Consider the following 20,843-nt stretch of genomic DNA (forward strand, 5'->3'; position numbering starts at 1 on the left):
TTCGATATTAATCGAAGCTGGTTCCAATGGAATAGAGATGGGTAGAGCAACTGCTGCTCGATAGCAACTGTAACGGTAACAGTTCGATACTTGAGTTAAGTAACAGGTACGTGATAAGTGCGCATCTCTATTATGAAATTTTTGTCGGGAAAAAATTGAAAATAATATTAAAAATAATAATAGGCAGAGCAAACTGTGTGGAAACTGTAGTCTTAAATTGCAATAATGTTGCGCATCTATCAGAACACATACCGGTAAGAAAAACATACGCGCCAACAATATCACGCCGGTTGGAATTTTTCATTGCCGATTTCGTCATCGCCTGTTTCTCCCATTGTCGAATTTGCACTTCTAGCCGAACTGCGAGAAAAGCTGTTGTTTACTCCGCGACGAAGGTTGTGTGCTGCAATCATTCCACGCTATGCAACATCACAAGCAATCCGCGTCGCACTGGTGGAGCTGGAGGTCACTGGGAGCAGCACAGTAATGGCAACAATCGCGGCCACGAGGAGTTTCTGCTGGGCGGTAATCAAGCGAGAGGCTGGACAATTCCGCCTAATTCTCGCGGCTATGGCATGTTGGTAGTACGCGTTCTTAAGGGAGCTCTCAAGTTGCGTTACCTTGTGCTGGGTGGAGCCATCGGTGGTGGCGTTTCATTGAGCAAAGTGAGTAAGCCGCGCCCCCAAGTTTGCTGTTGTTATATAATGTGAAAATTGCATTTTATATGCACGTGCAGAAATATGAGGATTGGAAGGAAGGCCTGCCCGATCTGAAGTGGCTCGAGGATGCACTGCCGCAGGGAGAGAGATGGAGTCAATTCTCAAGGAATCTCATTGAAGTAGGCAGCGTAGTGAAGAATGCCATTGACATCGGTGAGTCTTGCCTCATCCAGCGGGATTACGATCCGGGTCCTATATCGCCTTGTCTCCCTCTCTCTCTCTCTCACTTTAAATTGCCTTAAATTTGTTAGTTTATTAACAGGGTGTTTACAGGGTGTTCTTGCAATTTGCTAACTAAGCACTTTAATTAGCATACTTTTTTGTTCTAATCACAATTGCTGATTTTTATTTAAATTACTGATATAATTTGTAACTTGGCCTGCTTGTGAGCCCAGTTGATTGATTTTAAAAACTTTGTATACATTATTATACACGTGGTTGGCGGCACCGCCTAACGCTTAGTTTTGCTTGCGAAATGATATTGATGTTATTGGGGTTTGCTTGTAGATCCGAAGCTTAAGCAACTGGGCGAAGATAAATTGTCGGAATGGCGCTCTTGGTTCGATAATCGTCTGGACGATGCAATTGAAGCGGCCGATTATCAAGGAACTCAAATTGTCGAAAGTAGGTTACACACAATTTTCCAATTCAATATGCTGAACATAAAGCATTTAAAGTGAGAGAATTTATGTTCGCCTTTCGTTTACCAAACTTTTCTGTTTTCAACTAAAACTGAATATTCTTATTTGATGTATTTGCAGCCAAGGAAGATATTAAGGCCAAGACAACGGTGGCTGCGCTAGGCATCTCCGTAGACGAAAGCCGAAAGAAATATGGTGAGTTTTGAATAGTCTTTGTATCTGCAAGTAATGCTAATACTCCTTACCATGTTCAGATAAGCTACAGAGTCAGGTAGAAACGCTGCAAACGGAAATCATGAACGTACAAATCAAATACCAAAAGGAACTAGAGAAAATGGAAAAGGAAAATCGCGAACTGCGCCAGCAATACCTGATATTGAAAACGAATAAAAAGACGACGGCCAAGAGAATCAAGAAATCGCTCATCGACATGTATTCAGAAGTACTGGATGAGCTATCTGGCTATGATACGGGCTACACCATGGCTGATCACTTGCCTCGTGTGGTTGTTGTCGGCGATCAGAGCAGCGGCAAGACATCCGTATTGGAATCGATTGCAAAAGCACGCATATTTCCACGTGGCAGCGGCGAAATGATGACGCGTGCACCAGTTAAGGTTACACTGGCCGAGGGCCCCTATCATGTGGCTCAATTCCGTGACTCGGACCGCGAATATGACCTCACCAAAGAGTCGGATCTGGCCGATCTGCGTCGCGAGGTAGAGTTCCGTATGCGTGCCTCTGTGCGTGGTGGCAAAACAGTCAGCAATGAGGTTATTGCCATGACAGTTAAGGGACCCGGCTTGCAGCGTATGGTGCTGGTCGACTTACCAGGCATCATTTCGGTAAGATGATCATTTTATGATTTATAAACCTTTATACATATGTTTGTTTTATACATTTGTCTGTGTTTTCTTTTTGTTTGTTTAGACCATGACTGTGGATATGGCTTCCGATACTAAGGATTCGATTCATCAAATGACCAAGCACTACATGAGCAATCCAAACGCTATTATACTCTGCATACAGGATGGCTCTGTTGATGCGGAGCGTAGTAATGTGACGGACTTGGTCATGCAATGTGATCCTCTCGGTCGTCGTACCATATTTGTGCTTACCAAAGTCGATCTGGCCGAAGAGTTGGCGGATCCCGACAGAATAAGAAAGATTCTGTCGGGCAAACTGTTTCCCATGAAGGCATTGGGCTACTATGCCGTTGTGACGGGACGTGGACGCAAGGACGACAGCATAGACGCTATTCGGCAGTATGAGGAGGACTTTTTCAAGAATTCCAAACTGTTTCAGTAAGTTGTAAACAAATTTAACTTGACCTCAGCTCATTGAATTGATGAATTCTAGTCGTCGTGGAGTGATTATGCCGCATCAAGTGACTAGTCGCAATCTGAGCTTGGCTGTGTCGGATCGCTTCTGGAAAATGGTGCGTGAAACCATTGAGCAACAGGCGGATGCATTTAAGGCAACCAGATTTAATCTGGAAACCGAATGGAAAAACAATTTCCCCAGGTATGCAACAAAACGAATAACGAGAGATATAAATTCTAAGTATATGGATGTCCATTTCCAGGCTGCGTGAGTCTGGACGTGATGAGCTGTTCGACAAGGCCAAGGGCGAAATATTGGACGAAGTGGTAACACTCTCACAGATCTCAGCGAAAAAATGGGACGATGCCCTCACCCTCAAGCTGTGGGAGAAACTATCGAATTACGTGTTCGAAAATGTTTACTTACCCGCTGCACAGTCAGGTTCTCAAAGTAATATTCTGTAGTTATAAGTATTAAGTTTGTAAGCCACGCCCACCCCATGCTGGGGCAGGAACGCATCAAGTCCATCACCATGAACGTATCGTGTTTGTGTGTTAGCAGCAAAAACAAATTCAAGTCGTTCCAATTGGGAATCACAAACTTCTAAACCAGTTTCGGTTCGCGCGCTTCTCTTCCCATTGAATCATGCGTATAATTTTAATTTGTGTACTCCCCAATTTAAATTTAATTAACATCGATTTGCGGGCCATAAAAGCAAAAATGTGATTCAGCAAGTTTTATATTTTTGTCACAGTCATATGCGAATGCGAATAAGGCGCGTACTTGCCGGAAAGTGTGATTTGAAGATTTACGTGACATGAGAAACACGTTTAACCCGAAATCTTCATTTAAGCTGCGTTAATTTGATCAATGAACACTAAAAAGGCAACTGTTTTTAATTAGTCAACATCCAAGCTATATTTCCAAAATGGATTGATCAAAATTTACTTAACATACATTGATGTCTGTGTTGTTGATCATTTCATCGCATCTATTTCTGTGCTATATGATGTCTTAGTTAATTAGTAGTTGAAATTAATTATTGCCAATTCTGATGGTTTTTTAGATTCGTTCAATACAATGGTGGATATTAAGCTGCGACAGTGGGCAGAACAGGCGTTGCCAGCAAAGTCAGTTGAGGCTGGATGGGAGGCATTGCAACAGGAATTCATATCTCTGATGGAACGGGCAAAGAAGGGTCACGACCACGACGGTGTGTTTGATCAACTGAAAGCGGCTGTTGTCGATGAGGCTATTCGCCGACATAGCTGGGAGGACAAAGCCATTGATATGCTGCGAGTGATACAACTTAACACCTTGGAGGATCGCTTTGTGCACGACAAGGCTGAGTGGGATCAGGCGGTGAAATTCCTAGAGAACTCTGTGACCACTAAACTTGTGCAGACCGATGAGACGTTGGCGCAAATGTTTGGTCCGGGACCATGGACACGTTTCGCTTACTGGAAGTCGTTGACACAGGATCAGCAAAAGCGACGCAGTGTCAAGGGAGAACTTGACAAAATTCTCAAAAACGATGTGGTGTGTTCTAAAGAAAAATGTAATCCTGTAGACCATAAATTTAATTTCTATTTTTGTATCCAGAAACATTTGCCTACATTAAGTTATGATGAGCTGACGACAGTGCGCAAGAATCTGCAGCGTGATAATGTGGATGTGGACACGGATTACATACGTCAAACGTGGTTCCCAGTCTACAGAAAGTAAGTAGTGTTCAGTGACATAGTTCTATTGTTATTGATTATGTTTTTGCTTTTAGACACTTCCTGCAACAGGCATTACATCGGGCCAAGGATTGCCGTAAGGCTTATTACCTGTACACACAACAAGGCGCCGAGTGTGAGGTAAGTTTGCAGTGAAACGTTTTAAATTTCCTTGGGTAACATTTCTTTCCGTGATCAACAGATCTCCTGCAGCGATGTGGTACTATTTTGGCGCATACAACAGGTCATCAAGGTGACAGGCAATGCGTTGAGGCAGCAGGTTATCAATCGGGAAGCGCGACGCCTGGATAAGGAAATCAAGGCCGTACTCGACGAGTTCAGTGACGACGAGGAGAAGAAGGCACATCTGCTGACAGGCAAACGTGTGCAGCTGGCCGAGGAACTTAGTGAGTCGACCTCAAAAAGTGATTTATTTCCATGAAATAAAACGTTTTGTTTTGCAGTTAAAGTACGACAGATTCAGGAGAAGCTGGAGGAGTTCATTAATTCATTGAATCAGGAGAAATAGAGTAAAAAGGGTGTGCCATGACCAAAGACACAACAGCGTTATCTATTTAATGTGTTAATTTAAGCTCAAAACCGTTTATATAATCACAGTCACGCATTGTTCATAACGATTTTCCTTACTATTTACTTAGTTATTACGCTTACTTTGTGCAGCAAAGAGTAATAAAAGATTGTTAGTTTGTATATTAGTTAAGTCATTTCCACGTAAAGAGCTCTCAGAGACAGGACAATTCTTACAGCTTCATTTTTAAAGTTTCCAGTGGACTTTCCAAAAGCTTCTTAATTGCACTTCGAGAATTAAAACTTCCAAAATTGAACATTTATCCATCCAATAACTTGACGTTGCGCTTTAAAAAAAAAAAAATGATTTTGTGGTGAGTATAAAAAAGAACGCATAGTTTGTGTAGTTTGTAAATTACTTAAATGTCGTTTATTGTAAAATGTATAACTTTAAAATATGCTAAAAACAAATATACTCGTATAGTCAGTTATATTGTTTTAAATTTTTCTCTTTTTTAAATATGTTATTACATTTTGTATTTGATAAACATAAGCGCAACAAGCGCTTGAGTATGTAGCTATTTGTATGTGTGTGTAGCATGTGTGTACAGTGTGTGTTGTGTGTACGGAGTGTATGTATATGTGTTTGTGTGTGTGTACAGTTCCAATTGTGCCAGATACGCCAACGCTTTGTTTGTTGTCCATAATCAGCTAACGACGCGTCGACAATGGGGATTCAAGTTGGGTTTGGATTGAATACGGTGCAATAACCTTAGAGTTTACTGCAGCAAACAACAACATCAACAATGTGTATGTGAGTGTGTGTGTGTGTGGTGTGTTTGATTTTGCTTAGGAACTAAAGCTTACATATGTACAAACTATGTAACAAGTCTGGAGCAGATGCTAACAGTTTAGTTAGTCGAACTTATCAATTAAACAAATGCAACGTCCACTTCTCATCTCGTCTCGTCTCACTTCGCTTCTCCTCCTCTCTCTTCTTAAAACTTGGCAGTCGAATTGTGGCCCAGCCATGTGCTCAGCTGCTGATTTTAATTTTCCACCTCTGCTCTCGATCAACACACAACAACATTATTAGGTGAGCACTTTCCGATTGATGAAACCTTTTTAAAATCAATCAATACTTAAGCTTGATCTATGCATGTACTGTGTGGGTTGTAGATAGGTGTGTGTGTGTGTGTAGGATGAGGCGAGGCACTCGATAAAGCAAAAGGCACAAACATTACACTTAAAGACTAAGACTACTTAATCTAGATCTAGACAAATAGACATATCAAGTACATGCTTCAAACGCTGCTCCGCAGCAAAGCATTGACAGAAGATTGGGACTCTGCTACTGCTTCTGTATCTATATGTTTCGGTTTCTGGTGTAGTTCGGTTTCAGTTTCAGTTTTTCTGTTCTGTTCTGTTCTATTCTGTTCAATCTTCAACAACATCGACATCGAGTTATTGGCAATTAGTGTTAAACTAACCACTTAATGGAGCACATCAATGTTTTTGCTGCTAAAGTGGCGATATCAGAAGACAATTACGACGAGGCAACTTTCCATTTGTCGAATTTCGTTTCTTTCTGGTCTGCTGTAGTTTTTTTGTATTGTTGTTTTTGCGTTTGTTTGATAACTCTCTTGATTAGGCTGTGGGCAGCGGTTCGTTCTTGGCATTGCGTCGCTGCTCCCAGTTGGATATCCAGGTCAGGGGATAGCATAGGAAACCCGACAACAGGATCAAACCACCAGCGAAATAGAAGGCCATATTGTAGCTTTTGGTCATGTCATAAAGAGCACCTGTAAAATTTCATAAATTCATCAACTAATCCCAATTTGCGTTAAGCGATCGTAACACTTACCGGCAATGGGACTGCCGATAGTGGCAGCCAAACCCTGGAACAACATCAGGAATCCAAAGGCATTGGTCAACTTCTCCAGGCCAATCAGCTCGACAGCAATCAGTGATCGCAGCGCCGAGAAGCAGGCAATGCAAACGCCAAAGAAGAATGCGAATGCCCACTGCGTGGTGGCATTCACGACGACTCCACTGAAGATGGTAGCCAAGCCACCGGCGGTCAGTGCCACATTATTAAGCCACAGCGGCTTGACGCTGGGGAACGAACTCAACGAGCCACAAACGATCCTAGCAATCGTATTGATTGCGCCAATGCCCGAGATAAGCGAGACGGCCGAAGATGCGGACATGCCATTTTCTATGGCACGATCCGGCAGGAAGGAGAAGGGCACAAAGAAGCCCATCATGGTCAAGAAGCCGCTGACAGCGAGGCACATGAATGACGGTGACTTCAGCAGCGTGGTGTCCAACATGGTCGAAAGTGTGCGACGCACTGCTTCGGGGCAAATGCGGCAACCCTTTTGCCGATCCTCCAGCATATCCTGCTTGGTGGGCAGCCGGGTGACGGACATGTGATAGGCCAGCGAGGTCTGTGACTGATATTGGGGTATGCGTGTCAGCGAACCGGTAAAGAAGATATCATCTCTGTACATAGGACGGGACGACTGCGATTGTCCATGATGGTGAGCGGCATCATGGCCTGTGCCATGGGGACGCTTCGCCAGATCCTGAGGTCGTCGGCCGGAGACTGTGTGACGACGAGCCTGAATCGTCACAGGCTTGGCCTCGGTCTCCAACAGGTTATCGTTCTCCGCTTCCTCCTCGTTCTCGCCCACGGTGGTCAGCTCCTTGTGCAAATTGAAGGTCAACTGCTGTGGATCGCCATTCGGTGTGGTGGGCTGCGATTTGCGCAACTGCTTTAGTTCGGTGCCCTTGCTTGCCTGTCCCGACGGGCGGCGCTCCAGATTCATGCCCTTGAAGATCTCCGCAGCCGTGGGATAATGATGACGCTGCGAGGCGCCCATGTAGGTGTTGTGTGCCGAGTTGGGCATCGAGTAGGCGAAGCGACCCTCGGGCAGCGGCTTGGTGAACGCAGCCTGATGCAATTGTGGCGTTGGCGCTACGGTATTGCCATGGCCATTCAGCTTGGTCTTCTCCTCATCGACCACGGTGCCATCCTCGGTGACACCGAGCGTAATCGGCTGTATGGGACGGAAGGCGAGGCCAAAGATGGCACACGACAGCACCATCAGACCCTGAATGGCCAAGGTCATGCGCCAGTTCGTCTCCTTCAGCAGAAAATTGGTGAGCGGGGCAAAGACAAAGACGCCAACTCCCGAGCCGCAAAGAGCGACACCGGTGGCCAAAGCACGCCACTTCTCAAAGTAGAATCCAATGATGACGACAGCGGGGATGTAGACCATGCAGAAGCCAATACCCCCCAATACACCATAGATGACGAACAGATATTCCACGCTCGTGGCATAGTACGAGAGACCGAAGCAGATGGCCGAGAAGATGGCACCGGTAATTGTGACGGGACGGAAACCGAAACGATTGGCCAATGCACTGACAAAGGGTCCAGCCATCAGGTAGCAACCGCTGAGCAGTGACGAGACGAACGTGACATAGAATTTGCTCACACCGAACTCTTTCATGAGGTGCTCCTGTATGCTGGCCGAGCAGAAAACGATGCCATCGATCACGGTGCAGCAGAGGAACGAGGCAACCATGACAACCCAAGCCCAGCCGCTGTCTGGTGGCACCACAACTGCAGCAGTGTCGATTTCCTCCTCCTCCTCCTCATCCTCTTCCTTGAACTTGTCCAGCTTGTTGTTGTCGGGATGCTTGGAGACTAGCGCATTTGCTGACGCCAGCTCATCTTGGGACTTGGTTTGTTGTGTCGGCATGGCGGCACTGCAAGAGAGAGCAGAGAGATAGCAGAGTTGTGAATAATAATCATAATATGCAAATATTTATCAGCTGGAACTTGTCGCTCTCGCTGGCATTCTGTGGCCTTCAGTCGACTCACGCAAATTGCGCATACGCCCCCTCGAACGTAGCGAAACTTTCGCTTTCAATACGCTACGACTAATAATATTTACTATACTATGTGTGCGATCCTATATTTATAATTGTCACGTGTGAGTCTATGCTGCATTTGTATCTGTATCTGTATCGGTGTATCTGTGTATCTGTATCTTTATCTATACTCAAGTATTTAACTGTGCTTAACTTTTGTTTATCTCAACGACGTCAATCGGCTTGTTCACTCGTATTTGTACAATGTGTCGCTCTGGGGTGGGTGTCAAACGTCAACGCTCTCCCCCGCCGCAATTCCAATGGCAATGGCAATGGCAATGCCAATGCCAAGCATAGAATAGCAATAATAAGAACAATAACAACTGCAGCCTACGTCAAAAGCTGCTTAGCAGAATCGCAAAAAAGTAGCAACAAATTAATGTATTTTTTCTCAAAAATAATGAACAAACAACATTTTGTGCTTTTTTTTTTTTTAGCAAATTCCGTGACCAAGTTGTCCATCAATTTCTTACATTTCCCATGGCAAAAATATTCTGTATGCCAGGCACACTCACACTCACATACACACACACGCACACTCTCACAGATATTATATGCTCGCGAGATTTTTTTGTATTTCTTTGTCGTTTTGTTTGTACCCGCTTCTTCATTGCGGCTAACAAACTTTTGGCCTTGAGCCTCTATTTCTTGGCCTTATCTAATCGCATCTGGATCCGTTGAAGCAACCTGCATGCATAAAAACTTTGGCTAACCGCATTAGCCATAAACGAAAAGGTACTGAAAATTTTTCACTCGACTTACAAAGTGTCTGGAAAACTGACATAATTATGGTTATCTTATATTACAGGAATCTTGGTTTATTTATGATATTTACCTTAGAGATTGCAGTGCGAATTTTCACTTTAAATTTATAGTAATTGTTATGTAACTAATCTAATATAAACTAAGACAGCAAGTAAGAAAGCTTGTTGAGTGTGTTTGACTTTTAGATACCCGCTAACCATTCTTAGTTTAAGCAAAGCAGGACGGTATTATTCTTAAAGTATACCAAATGAATATACCACAAAAATACTACAAATTATAACAAATGCTATATTTGGTATATATTTATATAGTACCACACTCAAAATATACCATAGAGTGAAAAATATACCAGATTGTTAGCCAAAGCAACTAATACCAGCAGTAATTAGGCGTTTTTCCCAATACAAAAGCCTTACTTGAATGACTTTTATATACATCGTAGTCTATATTTGGTATATCGATATACTATTGCCTTCAAATTTACCAGATTGTCAATCAAATCAATTAAGATCCAGTTGCAGATTTTTGATACTTCTGAAATACTTCTTTATGGCGTCGGAGATGTCTCCTTCTGCCTTTTACATACATTTGAGTTCCTGTGAGTTGCCCTAAGCTAGCTGGGATACAATTTTTACATTTTATGAGCGCTTAAGGTCATCCATAAGCTATGTAAAGTCTAGGAAACAAGTTTATTGTTTATATATCATCATAAAATGCATCTCTTAGCAACATTAAGCAAATCTGTTTTAAGTAAACATTAAACAACTACTGTTTTTCTTAACTAGACCTAATTAAGTTGAATTATTGCCTATAATGAAGCACCGAAATCATGTCACTTACAAATCCTCGTAATCTATGAGTATCTAGCTTATATAGTACTCATATATGGTAAAGTATCTCACGTATGCGATGATAACAAAATTCAGTCGATCCACGACCCGCGACAAGATTTATGATCCAAAGAGATTTGCTTTATATGCAAATTAACAAGCACTTGATAAAACAGATTAAACGAGAAAATAATAATCGGGAACGGGGATTTTCATACGTCTGATACGTCTGATATACTTGCTGACAAAATGTGACGATTTTGCGTTGAAGTACAGTTTGAGTTTTATTGTTTCCTCTGCCTGGCAACGGGGATTGTAAAACTTTAAAGGCCTGACGATTAGTTGCTGATTAGTACATTGTAAATAGTTTATTATCTGCCAAAAATAAGGTATGGCAGCCAATAAACCGAGAATCGAGTATTGAGAAATTGAGTTTTGAGGGACAGTGGCATAAATCAATTAATTTGTGGAGATTTGCTGAGCGTGTGCGGATAGATAAGAGAACTTGCCATGGATTTATTTAGTTCTATCGGAGGGCTGCTCCATGTACCAGATAATAACAAACTCCCGTTAACACTTAGCAACCCACTTGGCATGTGACTGCTTTCCGTATATGGATGTCTTGATAACTCGATTTCCTTGATTATTGGCATTCTGCTGGACGTTGTTTTATTCTATGCCATAAATATGGTATTTTGGTCTAGTAAATGGCTTGAAGATTGCCGTCGCGACGCAACAAAAACCCTTTACACTTTTGGGTTTATTATGCAACAACGTCCAATATTATTATACAAGTATTATTGCTCTCGTCTATAATTATGGTAGACTCTCGAAAGTGGTCTCGTATTTCATACGATACGATTGCGTTTACGAGCCATGTCCCAAATGGCTAGGCCAAAGCCACTAGGAAATGGCTCAGCACATCGAAGCACAGCGAATACATTGAATACATTGAGTAAACTCAAGTGCTGGAAGCAGAAGTAGAAGAAGCCATTTAACTGCTTCTGCTTCTGCTTCGGTTCGTACTCTTAACTGACTTTTGCAGCTATCCCCGTACTATTAATAGACCGTTGTCAACTTGTTGAACGAAATCGAACCATTTTGTTTTTGCTCAAAGTACAACTTGTGAGTTGCAAGTTGCGGGACGCCGCACCCAGTGCCAAGTTTCAGACAGTTGGCGCTTCCATTCACATACACACATTCCCACTCCTTAGCCACTTAGCCACTTCCATTGCCGAACTTAAGCATACTATATACCCTGTAATCAGATCAAGATAATTTCACAGGCAGTGCAATAAAATTAATTCAACATTCTTATTTATAAACCCCTCGATATTGAGCCACTACTTTTTGCTTCATCTTACGCATTATGAATGGCGATATAATTTGATGAATACGAATTTTTAGCTTTAAAATAGAAATAGTTTATCTAAATCTTCGATAATTTTCACTCTATTTGATTAATATTCGTATGACTTGATTTATTCGATGTGATCTTACGAATGCCAGATGTTAGCCTTAAAATAGGCAATATAAATAGATAAATAGTTTATCTACATTTTCGTCAGTTTTCATAACATTTGCGTAATATTTTTTGGATTACATAATTCAAATGCGCCATTAAAAATCGATGTATTGAATTGTTAAGTACTTTTTGGAAAATCTTAATAATTTTTGTGTAATACTACACTTCGTAAATTAATAAATAAGTTATAAAAAACTACAGTAAATTACAATTGTAAAATTTGTTTACTTTTATAATAAGATTTTTTATCTTAAAAGTATTTATTTCTTTTCCTCTTATTAATAAGAACTTGTGTCTTATTTCAAATGTTCTTGAAATTACGATAATTCATAAGTATTGAATCCCAGAAAATGTTTTACGGCACTTCTACAGTTATATCTTAAACCTTAAAAATTTCAGCTATTATCATACATAACATATCTTGTAATTCTTAAATTTTCTAAAATAAAAAAATATGCATAACAAAACAGTTTAAAGATTAGTAGTTGTCTTGTGCAGGAATACAAGAAAACACACAGCTTGACTCTTCATCCAGAATGAATAATACTAAGAAGTGGAATGAGAGCTATGCCCTTTACCTAAATAGGAAAATACTTTGACTACAAATTCTGAAAATTTCAAAGCATTTGCATAACAAACATATGAGTTACAGGGCATCTGTTCGTCGCTTCTATTTACCAAAAAAAAAATATATACATGTACATGCTCGATTTTTTCTTTATTGACTTTGCTTTGTCCCTATTCTAGTTTATGTCATGCATCGTACTTCTCGCTGGGAAGGCGAAGTGTCGGTATTATGAGGCATTGTGATGTTATCCTTAGCCTGGTTGTAAGCTAATCCCGCTGTGTGCAAACAGCAGCGCCCATCCATCATCATCATCATCATCGTCTCCCCCGCACCTTTGATTAGCTACCGAACAGTTGTCAGCGCCAATTGGCGGCTGTTGACGGCTCTTAAATTGATGCCCCTCGATTGAACCAATAAATGTGATAGGTAAACACATATGGTCATAGAGCAGACGGAGAGACGGACGACAGACGACAGAAAGACAGACTTGAACATTGACAGGCGACATTCTCAAGTTGTTTTTCCTGTTTCTGGTTTTTCCTTTTAGCATACATACTTGAATGTATCTTTCGCTGTGTCTGTGCCTGTGTAACAGTATCTGCATCTGTAAGTGTCTCTGTGTGCATCTCATTTGTAGCATACAAATGTGTGCGTCCGGCTGTCTCGTCGCTTCCTTTTGCCCTCTTCGCCACTTCACAAACAAACTCGAAACACGTGTGTGTCTGTGTTAAGTGCTTCTATGTGTATGTGTGTGTGTGTGCGACTGTCAGCGCCACAATTTGTTGCTACATGTGCCGCAATCATTAAACGATTTTATGCTCAAAATATTAATTAGCCTAAATGTGGGCTAAGCATGGGGACTTGACTCCAACCTGTTGGCTGCCACCAAATATGGCAGCTTATTGTTGTTTTTTTTTTGGTAGTTGTTGTTGTTTGCTTGCCACCGAACACACAGCAAGAGTGTGTGAGTACTTTGTTTGCGCCACTTGAAAGCTACAAAAAGCCAATAGCCAAAACCCCCGCCCGCTCTCCATGTTGGCCCAAATTTTCGAAACACTTTAAACAACTGTCTCTTAAGTGTGTGTGTGTCATTGTTGTTGTTGCTATATTTTTTTTGTTGCTTCGGTTTGCTCTCAAGTTCATTGAACGGCCTTTCACCCAGGCCCCAAAGCTGCACAGAGTCACGATACTGAGTCGGAGTTAGTTCCATGAGTTGCGCATGCGCAACAGAAGTAGGAAGGCTATCAAGATTGGAAGATTGGAAGATTGGAATCGAGCATAAAACTCATAAATAGTTGCTTAGCTCTTTTACGCTTTCATTCTTTATTCGCCTTTTATCGGTTTTTGATCTCAACTGGTCGAACGATCACCGAAAGGGGGAAAAAATCCAAATTCTACAACTGATTAATTTGGTTTACATTATCTTTTAGCTGACAATCACGTTCAATTAATTAAGCCATCAGTTTTGAAAGAGTTCAATCAATTCTTTGTTTCATTACTGACCTAGTTATATGTATATATAATAATACTTGAGTAATTCTTTGACTTGTTTAAAGAATGATTGATTAGAAGACTACAACGCAATACATTTTCATTCATTTCAAAAGAAGACAATACAAAGAAATAATAAACAATTTACATTATAAGTACATGTTCAATAAATAAAGAGAAATTGTATATGAACAATTTCTTTTTTATAAAGCTCTTGTTAGAATGATTAATGAGATAGGAAAATAATGACATGAGATAATAATAAAAATCACAGAGAATGTAAAATAAAAAGCAAAGAAAAATTCCGGTTGATCTTTGGAGCGTAATTATATCTTTGTTTGGTTCCTTGTAAGTTCTGATCTTTGAAACTTCTGCAGTATCTCTTTCGTTGTTTTTGTCAGTGTGCAACATAGTTTATATAGAATATTTTATATGTAGATTGTTTATATGCTCTATATGTACATATATGTATATACATATATAGTGAATGCGGGACGCACTTTATCAGCTATTGTTGTTCTTAGTCTTATTACTGTTCCTATTGTCACTGTTCTTGTTGTTGTCGACACTATCGGCATGAACAAAGGCCCGTCAACAGCCAGTGTTAATGAACAATTAGTGGAGCGATCAATGGTCGCCCCGGCCCCAAATAGGCAAAAGCTGTAGCTCGAACCCAAGCCCGAACCCGAACCCGATCTCGAACCCAGACCCGAACTCGAATCCAAGAAAAACCAAAGCAAAAGAACAGAGAGCAAAACTCATATTTGTCTTTGTCGGAAGTGGAGCATGCGATACGAAATCAATTAACATGTTGAAATTATGGAAATTACTCGGCAAAGTCGCACAATTATTTTGATGATGCATCTTGAGAGCAAGTCGCTGATTTATGACGGCAAAGCAAAGCAAAGCATGTGAGTGCGTAAATATGTAAATTGATTATGTATTGGGTTATCTGCACGTGCCTCCTAAGTCAGGCGCTAGTTGAAAACTATAAAAATCTACAAATATAGCAACAGCAACAGTCTATAGCTATAGTAAATAAGCTCAGCTCAGATACAAATACGAATCGTGTACATTGTTGACCCCCAAGCGTTGACATTGGCGCCAAAATGCTTTCGAATTTCATTTCGAATCTGATAAGAAATCTGAGCGCACAAACAAGTTGCAATTGCATTCGAATAAATTGACATCGAACTTATCACCACAAAAACGCAGAGTTGAATCAAGCCGAGTGTGTATGTGTGTGTGTGATTTGCTTTAATCAACTGCAAATATGTAAATATTTACTAACTGATTAACGGCTATGGCTTTGTGCTTCTCATGTGCTATGGAAAGATTTTTCGTGCTCAATTTCAAAGAAATAAAAAAGCCACAACACGCAAATGCACCCAGGCAAAACCGACAAAAAAATAAAATAATAAGAATATTAATAAAACAAAAAAAAAACCACAAGAATTTTAAAGTCAGCTGAGAAAAAGAAATCCCAGTTATTTGGCAATGACTGACTCACTAAATGACTGACTAACTGTCGGACTGACGGTCTGTCTGAGTTTGTGGCTTTGTAAATGTACAAAACATGTTTGCTGCATATAAATAAATTCAATTCGAGTATATACGATTTACTCATACATATATTCCACTTGCTGTTTAGCCTGGTTTAAGTTGTTTTTTTTGCGAATTTCTATTCTCATAATTTGCTTTTAATTAATGAAACCCAAGCTAATCAAGCCAAATATTTACCAACATGCTACAGCATTTACTATACTTAAAATGTAATTAGGCCTTGCCAATTGGGTCATTGGCATCTGATTCAGCTTCAGCTTCAGTCTGAGTTACAGTCGCCCAGCTCCAACGTCATCTAAGGCAACTCTTGCATTTCTAATGCTTCATCGCGTCACAATATCCAGATTGTGGCGATGTCTGAACGACTCTTAAAGTGACAGGAAATTCTAAACAGCTTTTTATCTAACTATGGTTGCGATTGACGCGAGATTATTCCTGTTTTTATTTCCTTTTTGATAGTGTGACAGTTTTGGTTGCAATTAAAACGATTCATGATTGCTGTCAATCTAAGTTTGATACCATAGAAAGAATGTTAAACAAAAGTTAATGAAACTACAGGGTATGTGCTGGTCGAGCTTACTGCACAGCTACATGTATGCAAATGAAGTGTGCAAGATATCGAATGAACAGTTTATCGTCGAGTCAACCGGTTGGGGGCGTGTGGCTTATGCAAAGCTGACGCTCAAAGATCAAAGGAAAAGCAGAAAGGCCTTGAACAAATGTCAAAATCTGTTACCACTTTTGATATGTTTTCAATTCAAGTGAGTCACCATAATTGCGACAGCCGATATCGAAGATATTTCTACGGGTGTGTCGCGTTTTCTATTTCGGTTTATTTTTGCCAAAAAAAACATAAAAAGAAAACAGCTATAAAATCAACAAGTAAGAAATCTACAGTCGAGTGTGCTCGACTGTGATATACCGGATACCCATTCTAAATATTTTGCTTTTATTGTGCGATATTATTATTTTAGGAAAAATATACCAAATTACACTATACACTACAAAATTACTGAAATGTACCAAAGGGTATATACCATGGAGTGCTAAATATACCAGAGCGTCAGCCATTAAAAGAGTGCAAAATATACCACAGAGTGCAAAATATACCAGAGTATCAGTCAAAGCAATTTAGGCCGGAAGTAAGTAACAATTTTTTCTCATACAAAACAATTTCTTTGTGATTGCAAACAAATTTTCAGGAATCTTAAATACTATAGTAATTATTGCAAATATCTAGCTTCAAAATTACGATTATTATTAGATTTTTATCTATTGACGGGGGCTAAAGTGGGAGTGCCATAAATTTGAAACAAACTTGATCTGCGTTCTAGAAAAACAAGTCCTATCTATTTCTCTTATAGTCTCTAAGATCTAGGTGTTCATGCGGACGGACAGACAGACATGGCTATATCATCTTCGCTATTGACTCTGATATATAGAATATATATACTTTATAGATGCCTTCTTCTGCCTGTTCAATACTTTTCCTGGAGCCACAAGCTTATAATACCCTTCTAACCTACGGTATACCAGGTATAATAACTAACAGAACACTAATTTACGAAACAATTTGGTAGTTTCCTTTTTCGAGTGAATTTGCATGATAATTGTCGCTGCAATTAAGATATCGAGTAAAAGGTAAATTGCCAGCGAAATAGGGCGTGAGGTGTTCGGTTCACTTGAAGTCCAATATTTATATAACTGTCCGTTACAGATACACGTATCATGTAGGTTTATTTTAAGTGCAGACTTATTATCGATCTATTCTTAAGCTGATTTTCTTCCGCTGTTGTTCAAGTTCAGCGAGGGGGGAAACGGAAAACAGCAAAAATATCGTCGACACAAACCGAAAAAAAAATCAGCAAATAAAAGTAGCAAGCAACAACAACAACAACAACAATGTACACACGCCCATAAAAGGTGCTTGAAAGCCGTTTACGTGTTAACGTGTTTCTGGTTTCCTGATTCCTGGTATTGGCATGACGAGTCTTCAGGCAACGTCAGGCTAAAGCATTCGGCATCGCTCTTTTTTCCCTCGTCCAGACAGCCGCATAAAAAATATTAAGACTGACGCGACGCGACTCTTAAGCGATGCCATGCGATGCGAGTCTCGACTTTGAAAGTTAGAACCTTACAAAATGAACATAAAAAAAAAAAACAACAAAAATGTTGTGACTAAGTTCTTGGCCGATGCAAGCGGAGTCGCAATTGGAGTTGGCGGCAGATGTTGATTATCGTTACCATGTGTATGTGTGTGTTTTAGCCAAAAAAAACAAAACTCGTTTTTGGCCGGGTCAAGACGCCGCGAGAGAGAGTGAGAGAGACAGGGGCGCGGTCATGTGACAGCGGCATAAGGCCAGAGCTCTACAGTCATTCATCTACGTATACGTGTCACTGCATGTGTATGCGTGAGTCTGTGTGTGTGTTGGCCCTCTTGCGCTTACCTTTATGTTGCGTTTGTTGTGTCTGGCGGCAGTTTGCAGCTTTCAATTTGTTGCGGCGCGTTCCGTCTGTGTTACTTTTTTGATTTGAAAATTCCCGATCCACGGATCGCGGTATTTAAGCACTCACTGCGTTTTCTTAGGCTATTTCTGGCGCCCCCAAACGGACGGTAGAACGATAAACGATGGACGGTAGGACGTTGTTGGCGTGGACGTCGTGGGCAGTGTGAAGAATTTCTTATGTGAGAAAGCGAAAGCAACAAATAACGCACTAACGAACTGGGGAATTAGGCAGCGGAGAACGGGGAAGCGAACGCAGCGCGCAGAAAACGTAAAAATCGAAAGTTAACTGTAAAAAGCGCAAATTTAGAAACTGAACCGAACTGACGAAGAACGAACACGCTTATAAATACTTCTAGTATATGTATCTGTATCTGATTATCTGTAGCGGTTTAGCAGCTGTTCGTGCGACTTCTATATGTATATCTACATATGTATGTGTATGTATGTCTTGCAGTACACATATACCAAAAAAACAAACACACACACACTTATTTATGTATATTTAGTTAGATGCTTGTAGCGATGTCTCTGTGTAGGTGTCAGCAGCGAGTACATACATATGTACATATGTGGAGCATACGAAATGTTCGGCGACCTGCCTCCGTACGCAAAAAAAGGCACGCGTTTCAAAAAGACGTCCCGATACTTTTTATAGTACCCTCGAATGCGGAGTGAATATGTTGGCGACGTACGTACGTATATTTATTTATTCTGTTATTTTGTATTTCGAGCTCTCAGCGCCGCTTTGACTTAATGCGTGTCGTGTGTGCGAACGTTTTATTTGTGATCGCGATCCGAGCGACCGATCCGAGCGACTCAGTAAAGATAACTAAAGGGAAATGGAAATGTGTTGGCAGTATAAACAGCACAACGGCAACACCGACAGCAATGAGCAACGAAATGAGCAGAGGCAGAACCAGCACCAGCACCAGCAGCAACAGCAGCAGCGGCAGCAGCAACAGCAACAGCAAAAAAGCAGCAGCAACGCCAACAACTAGCAGCAGCAGCAGAAACACCAAGCGTTCCAACCTCGCAAGCAATACAATACGACGAGAACTTAACATAGTCTCACACACACACTCATACATTTGCGGCGCGCCTGTGTTTGTATTTACTGTTTGCTTGTGTGCGTGTTTGTATTTGCTTGCGTATTAGTTGTTGTTGTTTCGTCTTGTAAACGCACATTATCAGGCATCGAAGCGACTGACTCCCTTGTCACAGTCCCTCTCTTCTCCCACTCCTTTGCCCTATCGTTATCGTTCATTCAGTGTCGTGAATGAAAATGAAATAACAACAACAACGTCGCGACACATCGGCCCCGGTCGAGAGCCAACATGCTCTGGCAACAAGAAAAACTACAACAACAACCGGCAAAAACATGGCGCGCTGCCAGTCAAAGACTTTTGCGCATGTGTGAGTGTGACTGCAATATGTACAAAGTACGTCTGTCGCAGTCTGTATGTGACTCTTGTTTAGTGTGTGGTAGTTAGCAGCGCTACTAAGAGAGCAAACATGCAGAGCAAGCTCGCTCTCTCTCGCTCTTCTCTCTAACATATTTTGACATGTGCCACTCTTTTGCCTTTTGTCGCCTTTGCTCCACCAGCCAAAATGGCTACACACACACACACGCGCACACACATTAACATGTGCACGCGGTCTACGTATACGCAATGGGATCTCGAAAACAATATCGATATCGATACATCTGTTTGCTTGTTCTCTTTGATTCTTTTCTTTTTGGTACTTCGTTGGCCTGCGTGCTTTTTTTCTCAAATTTTTTGTTCCAGAGCAAAAGTATGAACGAATTGTTATTTGGATATCAGAGGCATGTTTGACTGTTTATGTTTGTGTTTGTATGGGTAATTATGCTCTTTTTAATGTGTGTTGTGTGCGGTGTGTGGTGTGTGGTATTTCGACTTCTTGCTGTGTGTGTGTTGTGGCTTTTTCCACTCAGCGAAGAGAGATAGCCAAACTTTGAATGAGATCCATTCACGTTTCTGGGTAATGCCTGAATTGGGTAAATAAAGCCAACACTGAGCTATGACTTATCTCTTGTTTTATTTTGATTTAAACAGGTAACCGGCATATTTCACAAGCACACACACACACACAACCAGCGAAACGCACTAATGTGGGTAATAATTTGAAATTGTTGCTTGAAATTACGAAATAGCCAAAATCCCAAAAATAATAATATTGTTTGCACTCATTTAGACAAAAGCATGATTAGACAAAAGCCATCTGAAAAAACGCAAATCATTCGAATTCGAATTCATTAAGCGTACTATGAACTTCATATGATTCAGAACAGATATACGATTAAATATAGTATATACTATATACCATATGTACGAAACCCGCATGAAACAAAGAACTCTACCACGAGAGAGCGTTTACTTTAAATTATGCTTATCGCATGGCATACTTTTAATTTGTTTTTAGGGGAATTCTCGAAAGTTCGGTGATATTTTTGATCGTATACAGTGAAGGCTCTGCTTATTCCATTTTGGCTCTTATTTCTTAAAATAAGTAAAAAAATCATGTGACTAACAAGAACTGAAACTTTTTTCTTACAATATGAAATAATGATTTATAATTTATCATGATTTTAAATTGAAGTTAAGTTGGTTTACATTACCAAGAGTGTACTGTACAAACAAACTGACGTATATTGCCACTAATGAATTATTTTGTATTATTTCCATATCGAATTTAGCACGT

General features: G+C 40.6%; 2 protein-coding genes across 5 annotated transcripts; one reads left to right on the forward strand and one right to left on the reverse strand.

The window, feature by feature from the left end:
* Window positions 1–112: 112 nt before the first annotated feature.
* On the forward strand, window positions 113–5,271 carry LOC132793243 (dynamin-like 120 kDa protein, mitochondrial). 4 transcript variants are annotated; one of them, XM_060802993.1, is made up of 14 exons: window positions 113–254; window positions 356–665; window positions 737–872; window positions 1,227–1,343; window positions 1,481–1,555; window positions 1,615–2,204; window positions 2,290–2,663; window positions 2,719–2,883; window positions 2,945–3,132; window positions 3,749–4,221; window positions 4,285–4,403; window positions 4,460–4,544; window positions 4,606–4,810; window positions 4,868–5,271. In XM_060802993.1, exons 1-14 carry the CDS (start codon window positions 226–228, stop codon window positions 4,930–4,932), a joined length of 2,931 nt encoding a protein of 976 aa, XP_060658976.1. In that variant the 5' UTR covers window positions 113–225; the 3' UTR covers window positions 4,933–5,271. The 4 variants fall into 4 exon arrangements, with proteins under 4 accessions (XP_060658976.1, XP_060658977.1, XP_060658978.1 ...); XM_060802994.1 differs by having other exon boundaries at window positions 2,945–3,123; XM_060802995.1 differs by lacking the exon at window positions 1,227–1,343.
* A 60-nt stretch (window positions 5,272–5,331) lies between these two features.
* Window positions 5,332–18,978, reverse strand: LOC132793245 (monocarboxylate transporter 10). Its single transcript, XM_060802998.1, has 3 exons — window positions 18,063–18,978; window positions 6,796–8,708; window positions 5,332–6,733 (listed from the first exon to the last, which is right to left on the reverse strand). The coding sequence occupies exons 2-3, from the start codon at window positions 8,699–8,701 to the stop codon at window positions 6,579–6,581; spliced, it is 2,061 nt and encodes a 686-aa protein (XP_060658981.1). The 5' UTR covers window positions 8,702–8,708; window positions 18,063–18,978; the 3' UTR covers window positions 5,332–6,578.
* Between the last annotated feature and the right edge of the window lie 1,865 nt (window positions 18,979–20,843).

The sequence above is a fragment of the Drosophila nasuta genome, chromosome 3, assembly GCF_023558535.2.
Source record: "Drosophila nasuta strain 15112-1781.00 chromosome 3, ASM2355853v1, whole genome shotgun sequence".
Taxonomy (NCBI): domain Eukaryota; kingdom Metazoa; phylum Arthropoda; class Insecta; order Diptera; family Drosophilidae; genus Drosophila; species Drosophila nasuta.

Coding starts and splice junctions, on each gene's coding strand:
- LOC132793243 (XM_060802993.1), top strand. CDS start 226: ATGTTGCGCATCTATCAGAACACATACCG. Junction 2,205..2,289: donor ACTTACCAGGCATCATTTCG/GTAAGATGATCA, acceptor TTGTTTGTTTAG/ACCATGACTGTGGATATGGC. Junction 2,884..2,944: donor TGGAAAAACAATTTCCCCAG/GTATGCAACAAA, acceptor GTCCATTTCCAG/GCTGCGTGAGTCTGGACGTG.
- LOC132793245 (XM_060802998.1), bottom strand. CDS start 8,701: ATGCCGACACAACAAACCAAGTCCCAAGATGAGCTGGCGTCAGCAAAT. Junction 6,734..6,795: donor TATCGGCAGTCCCATTGCCG/GTAAGTGTTACG, acceptor GAAATTTTACAG/GTGCTCTTTATGACATGACC.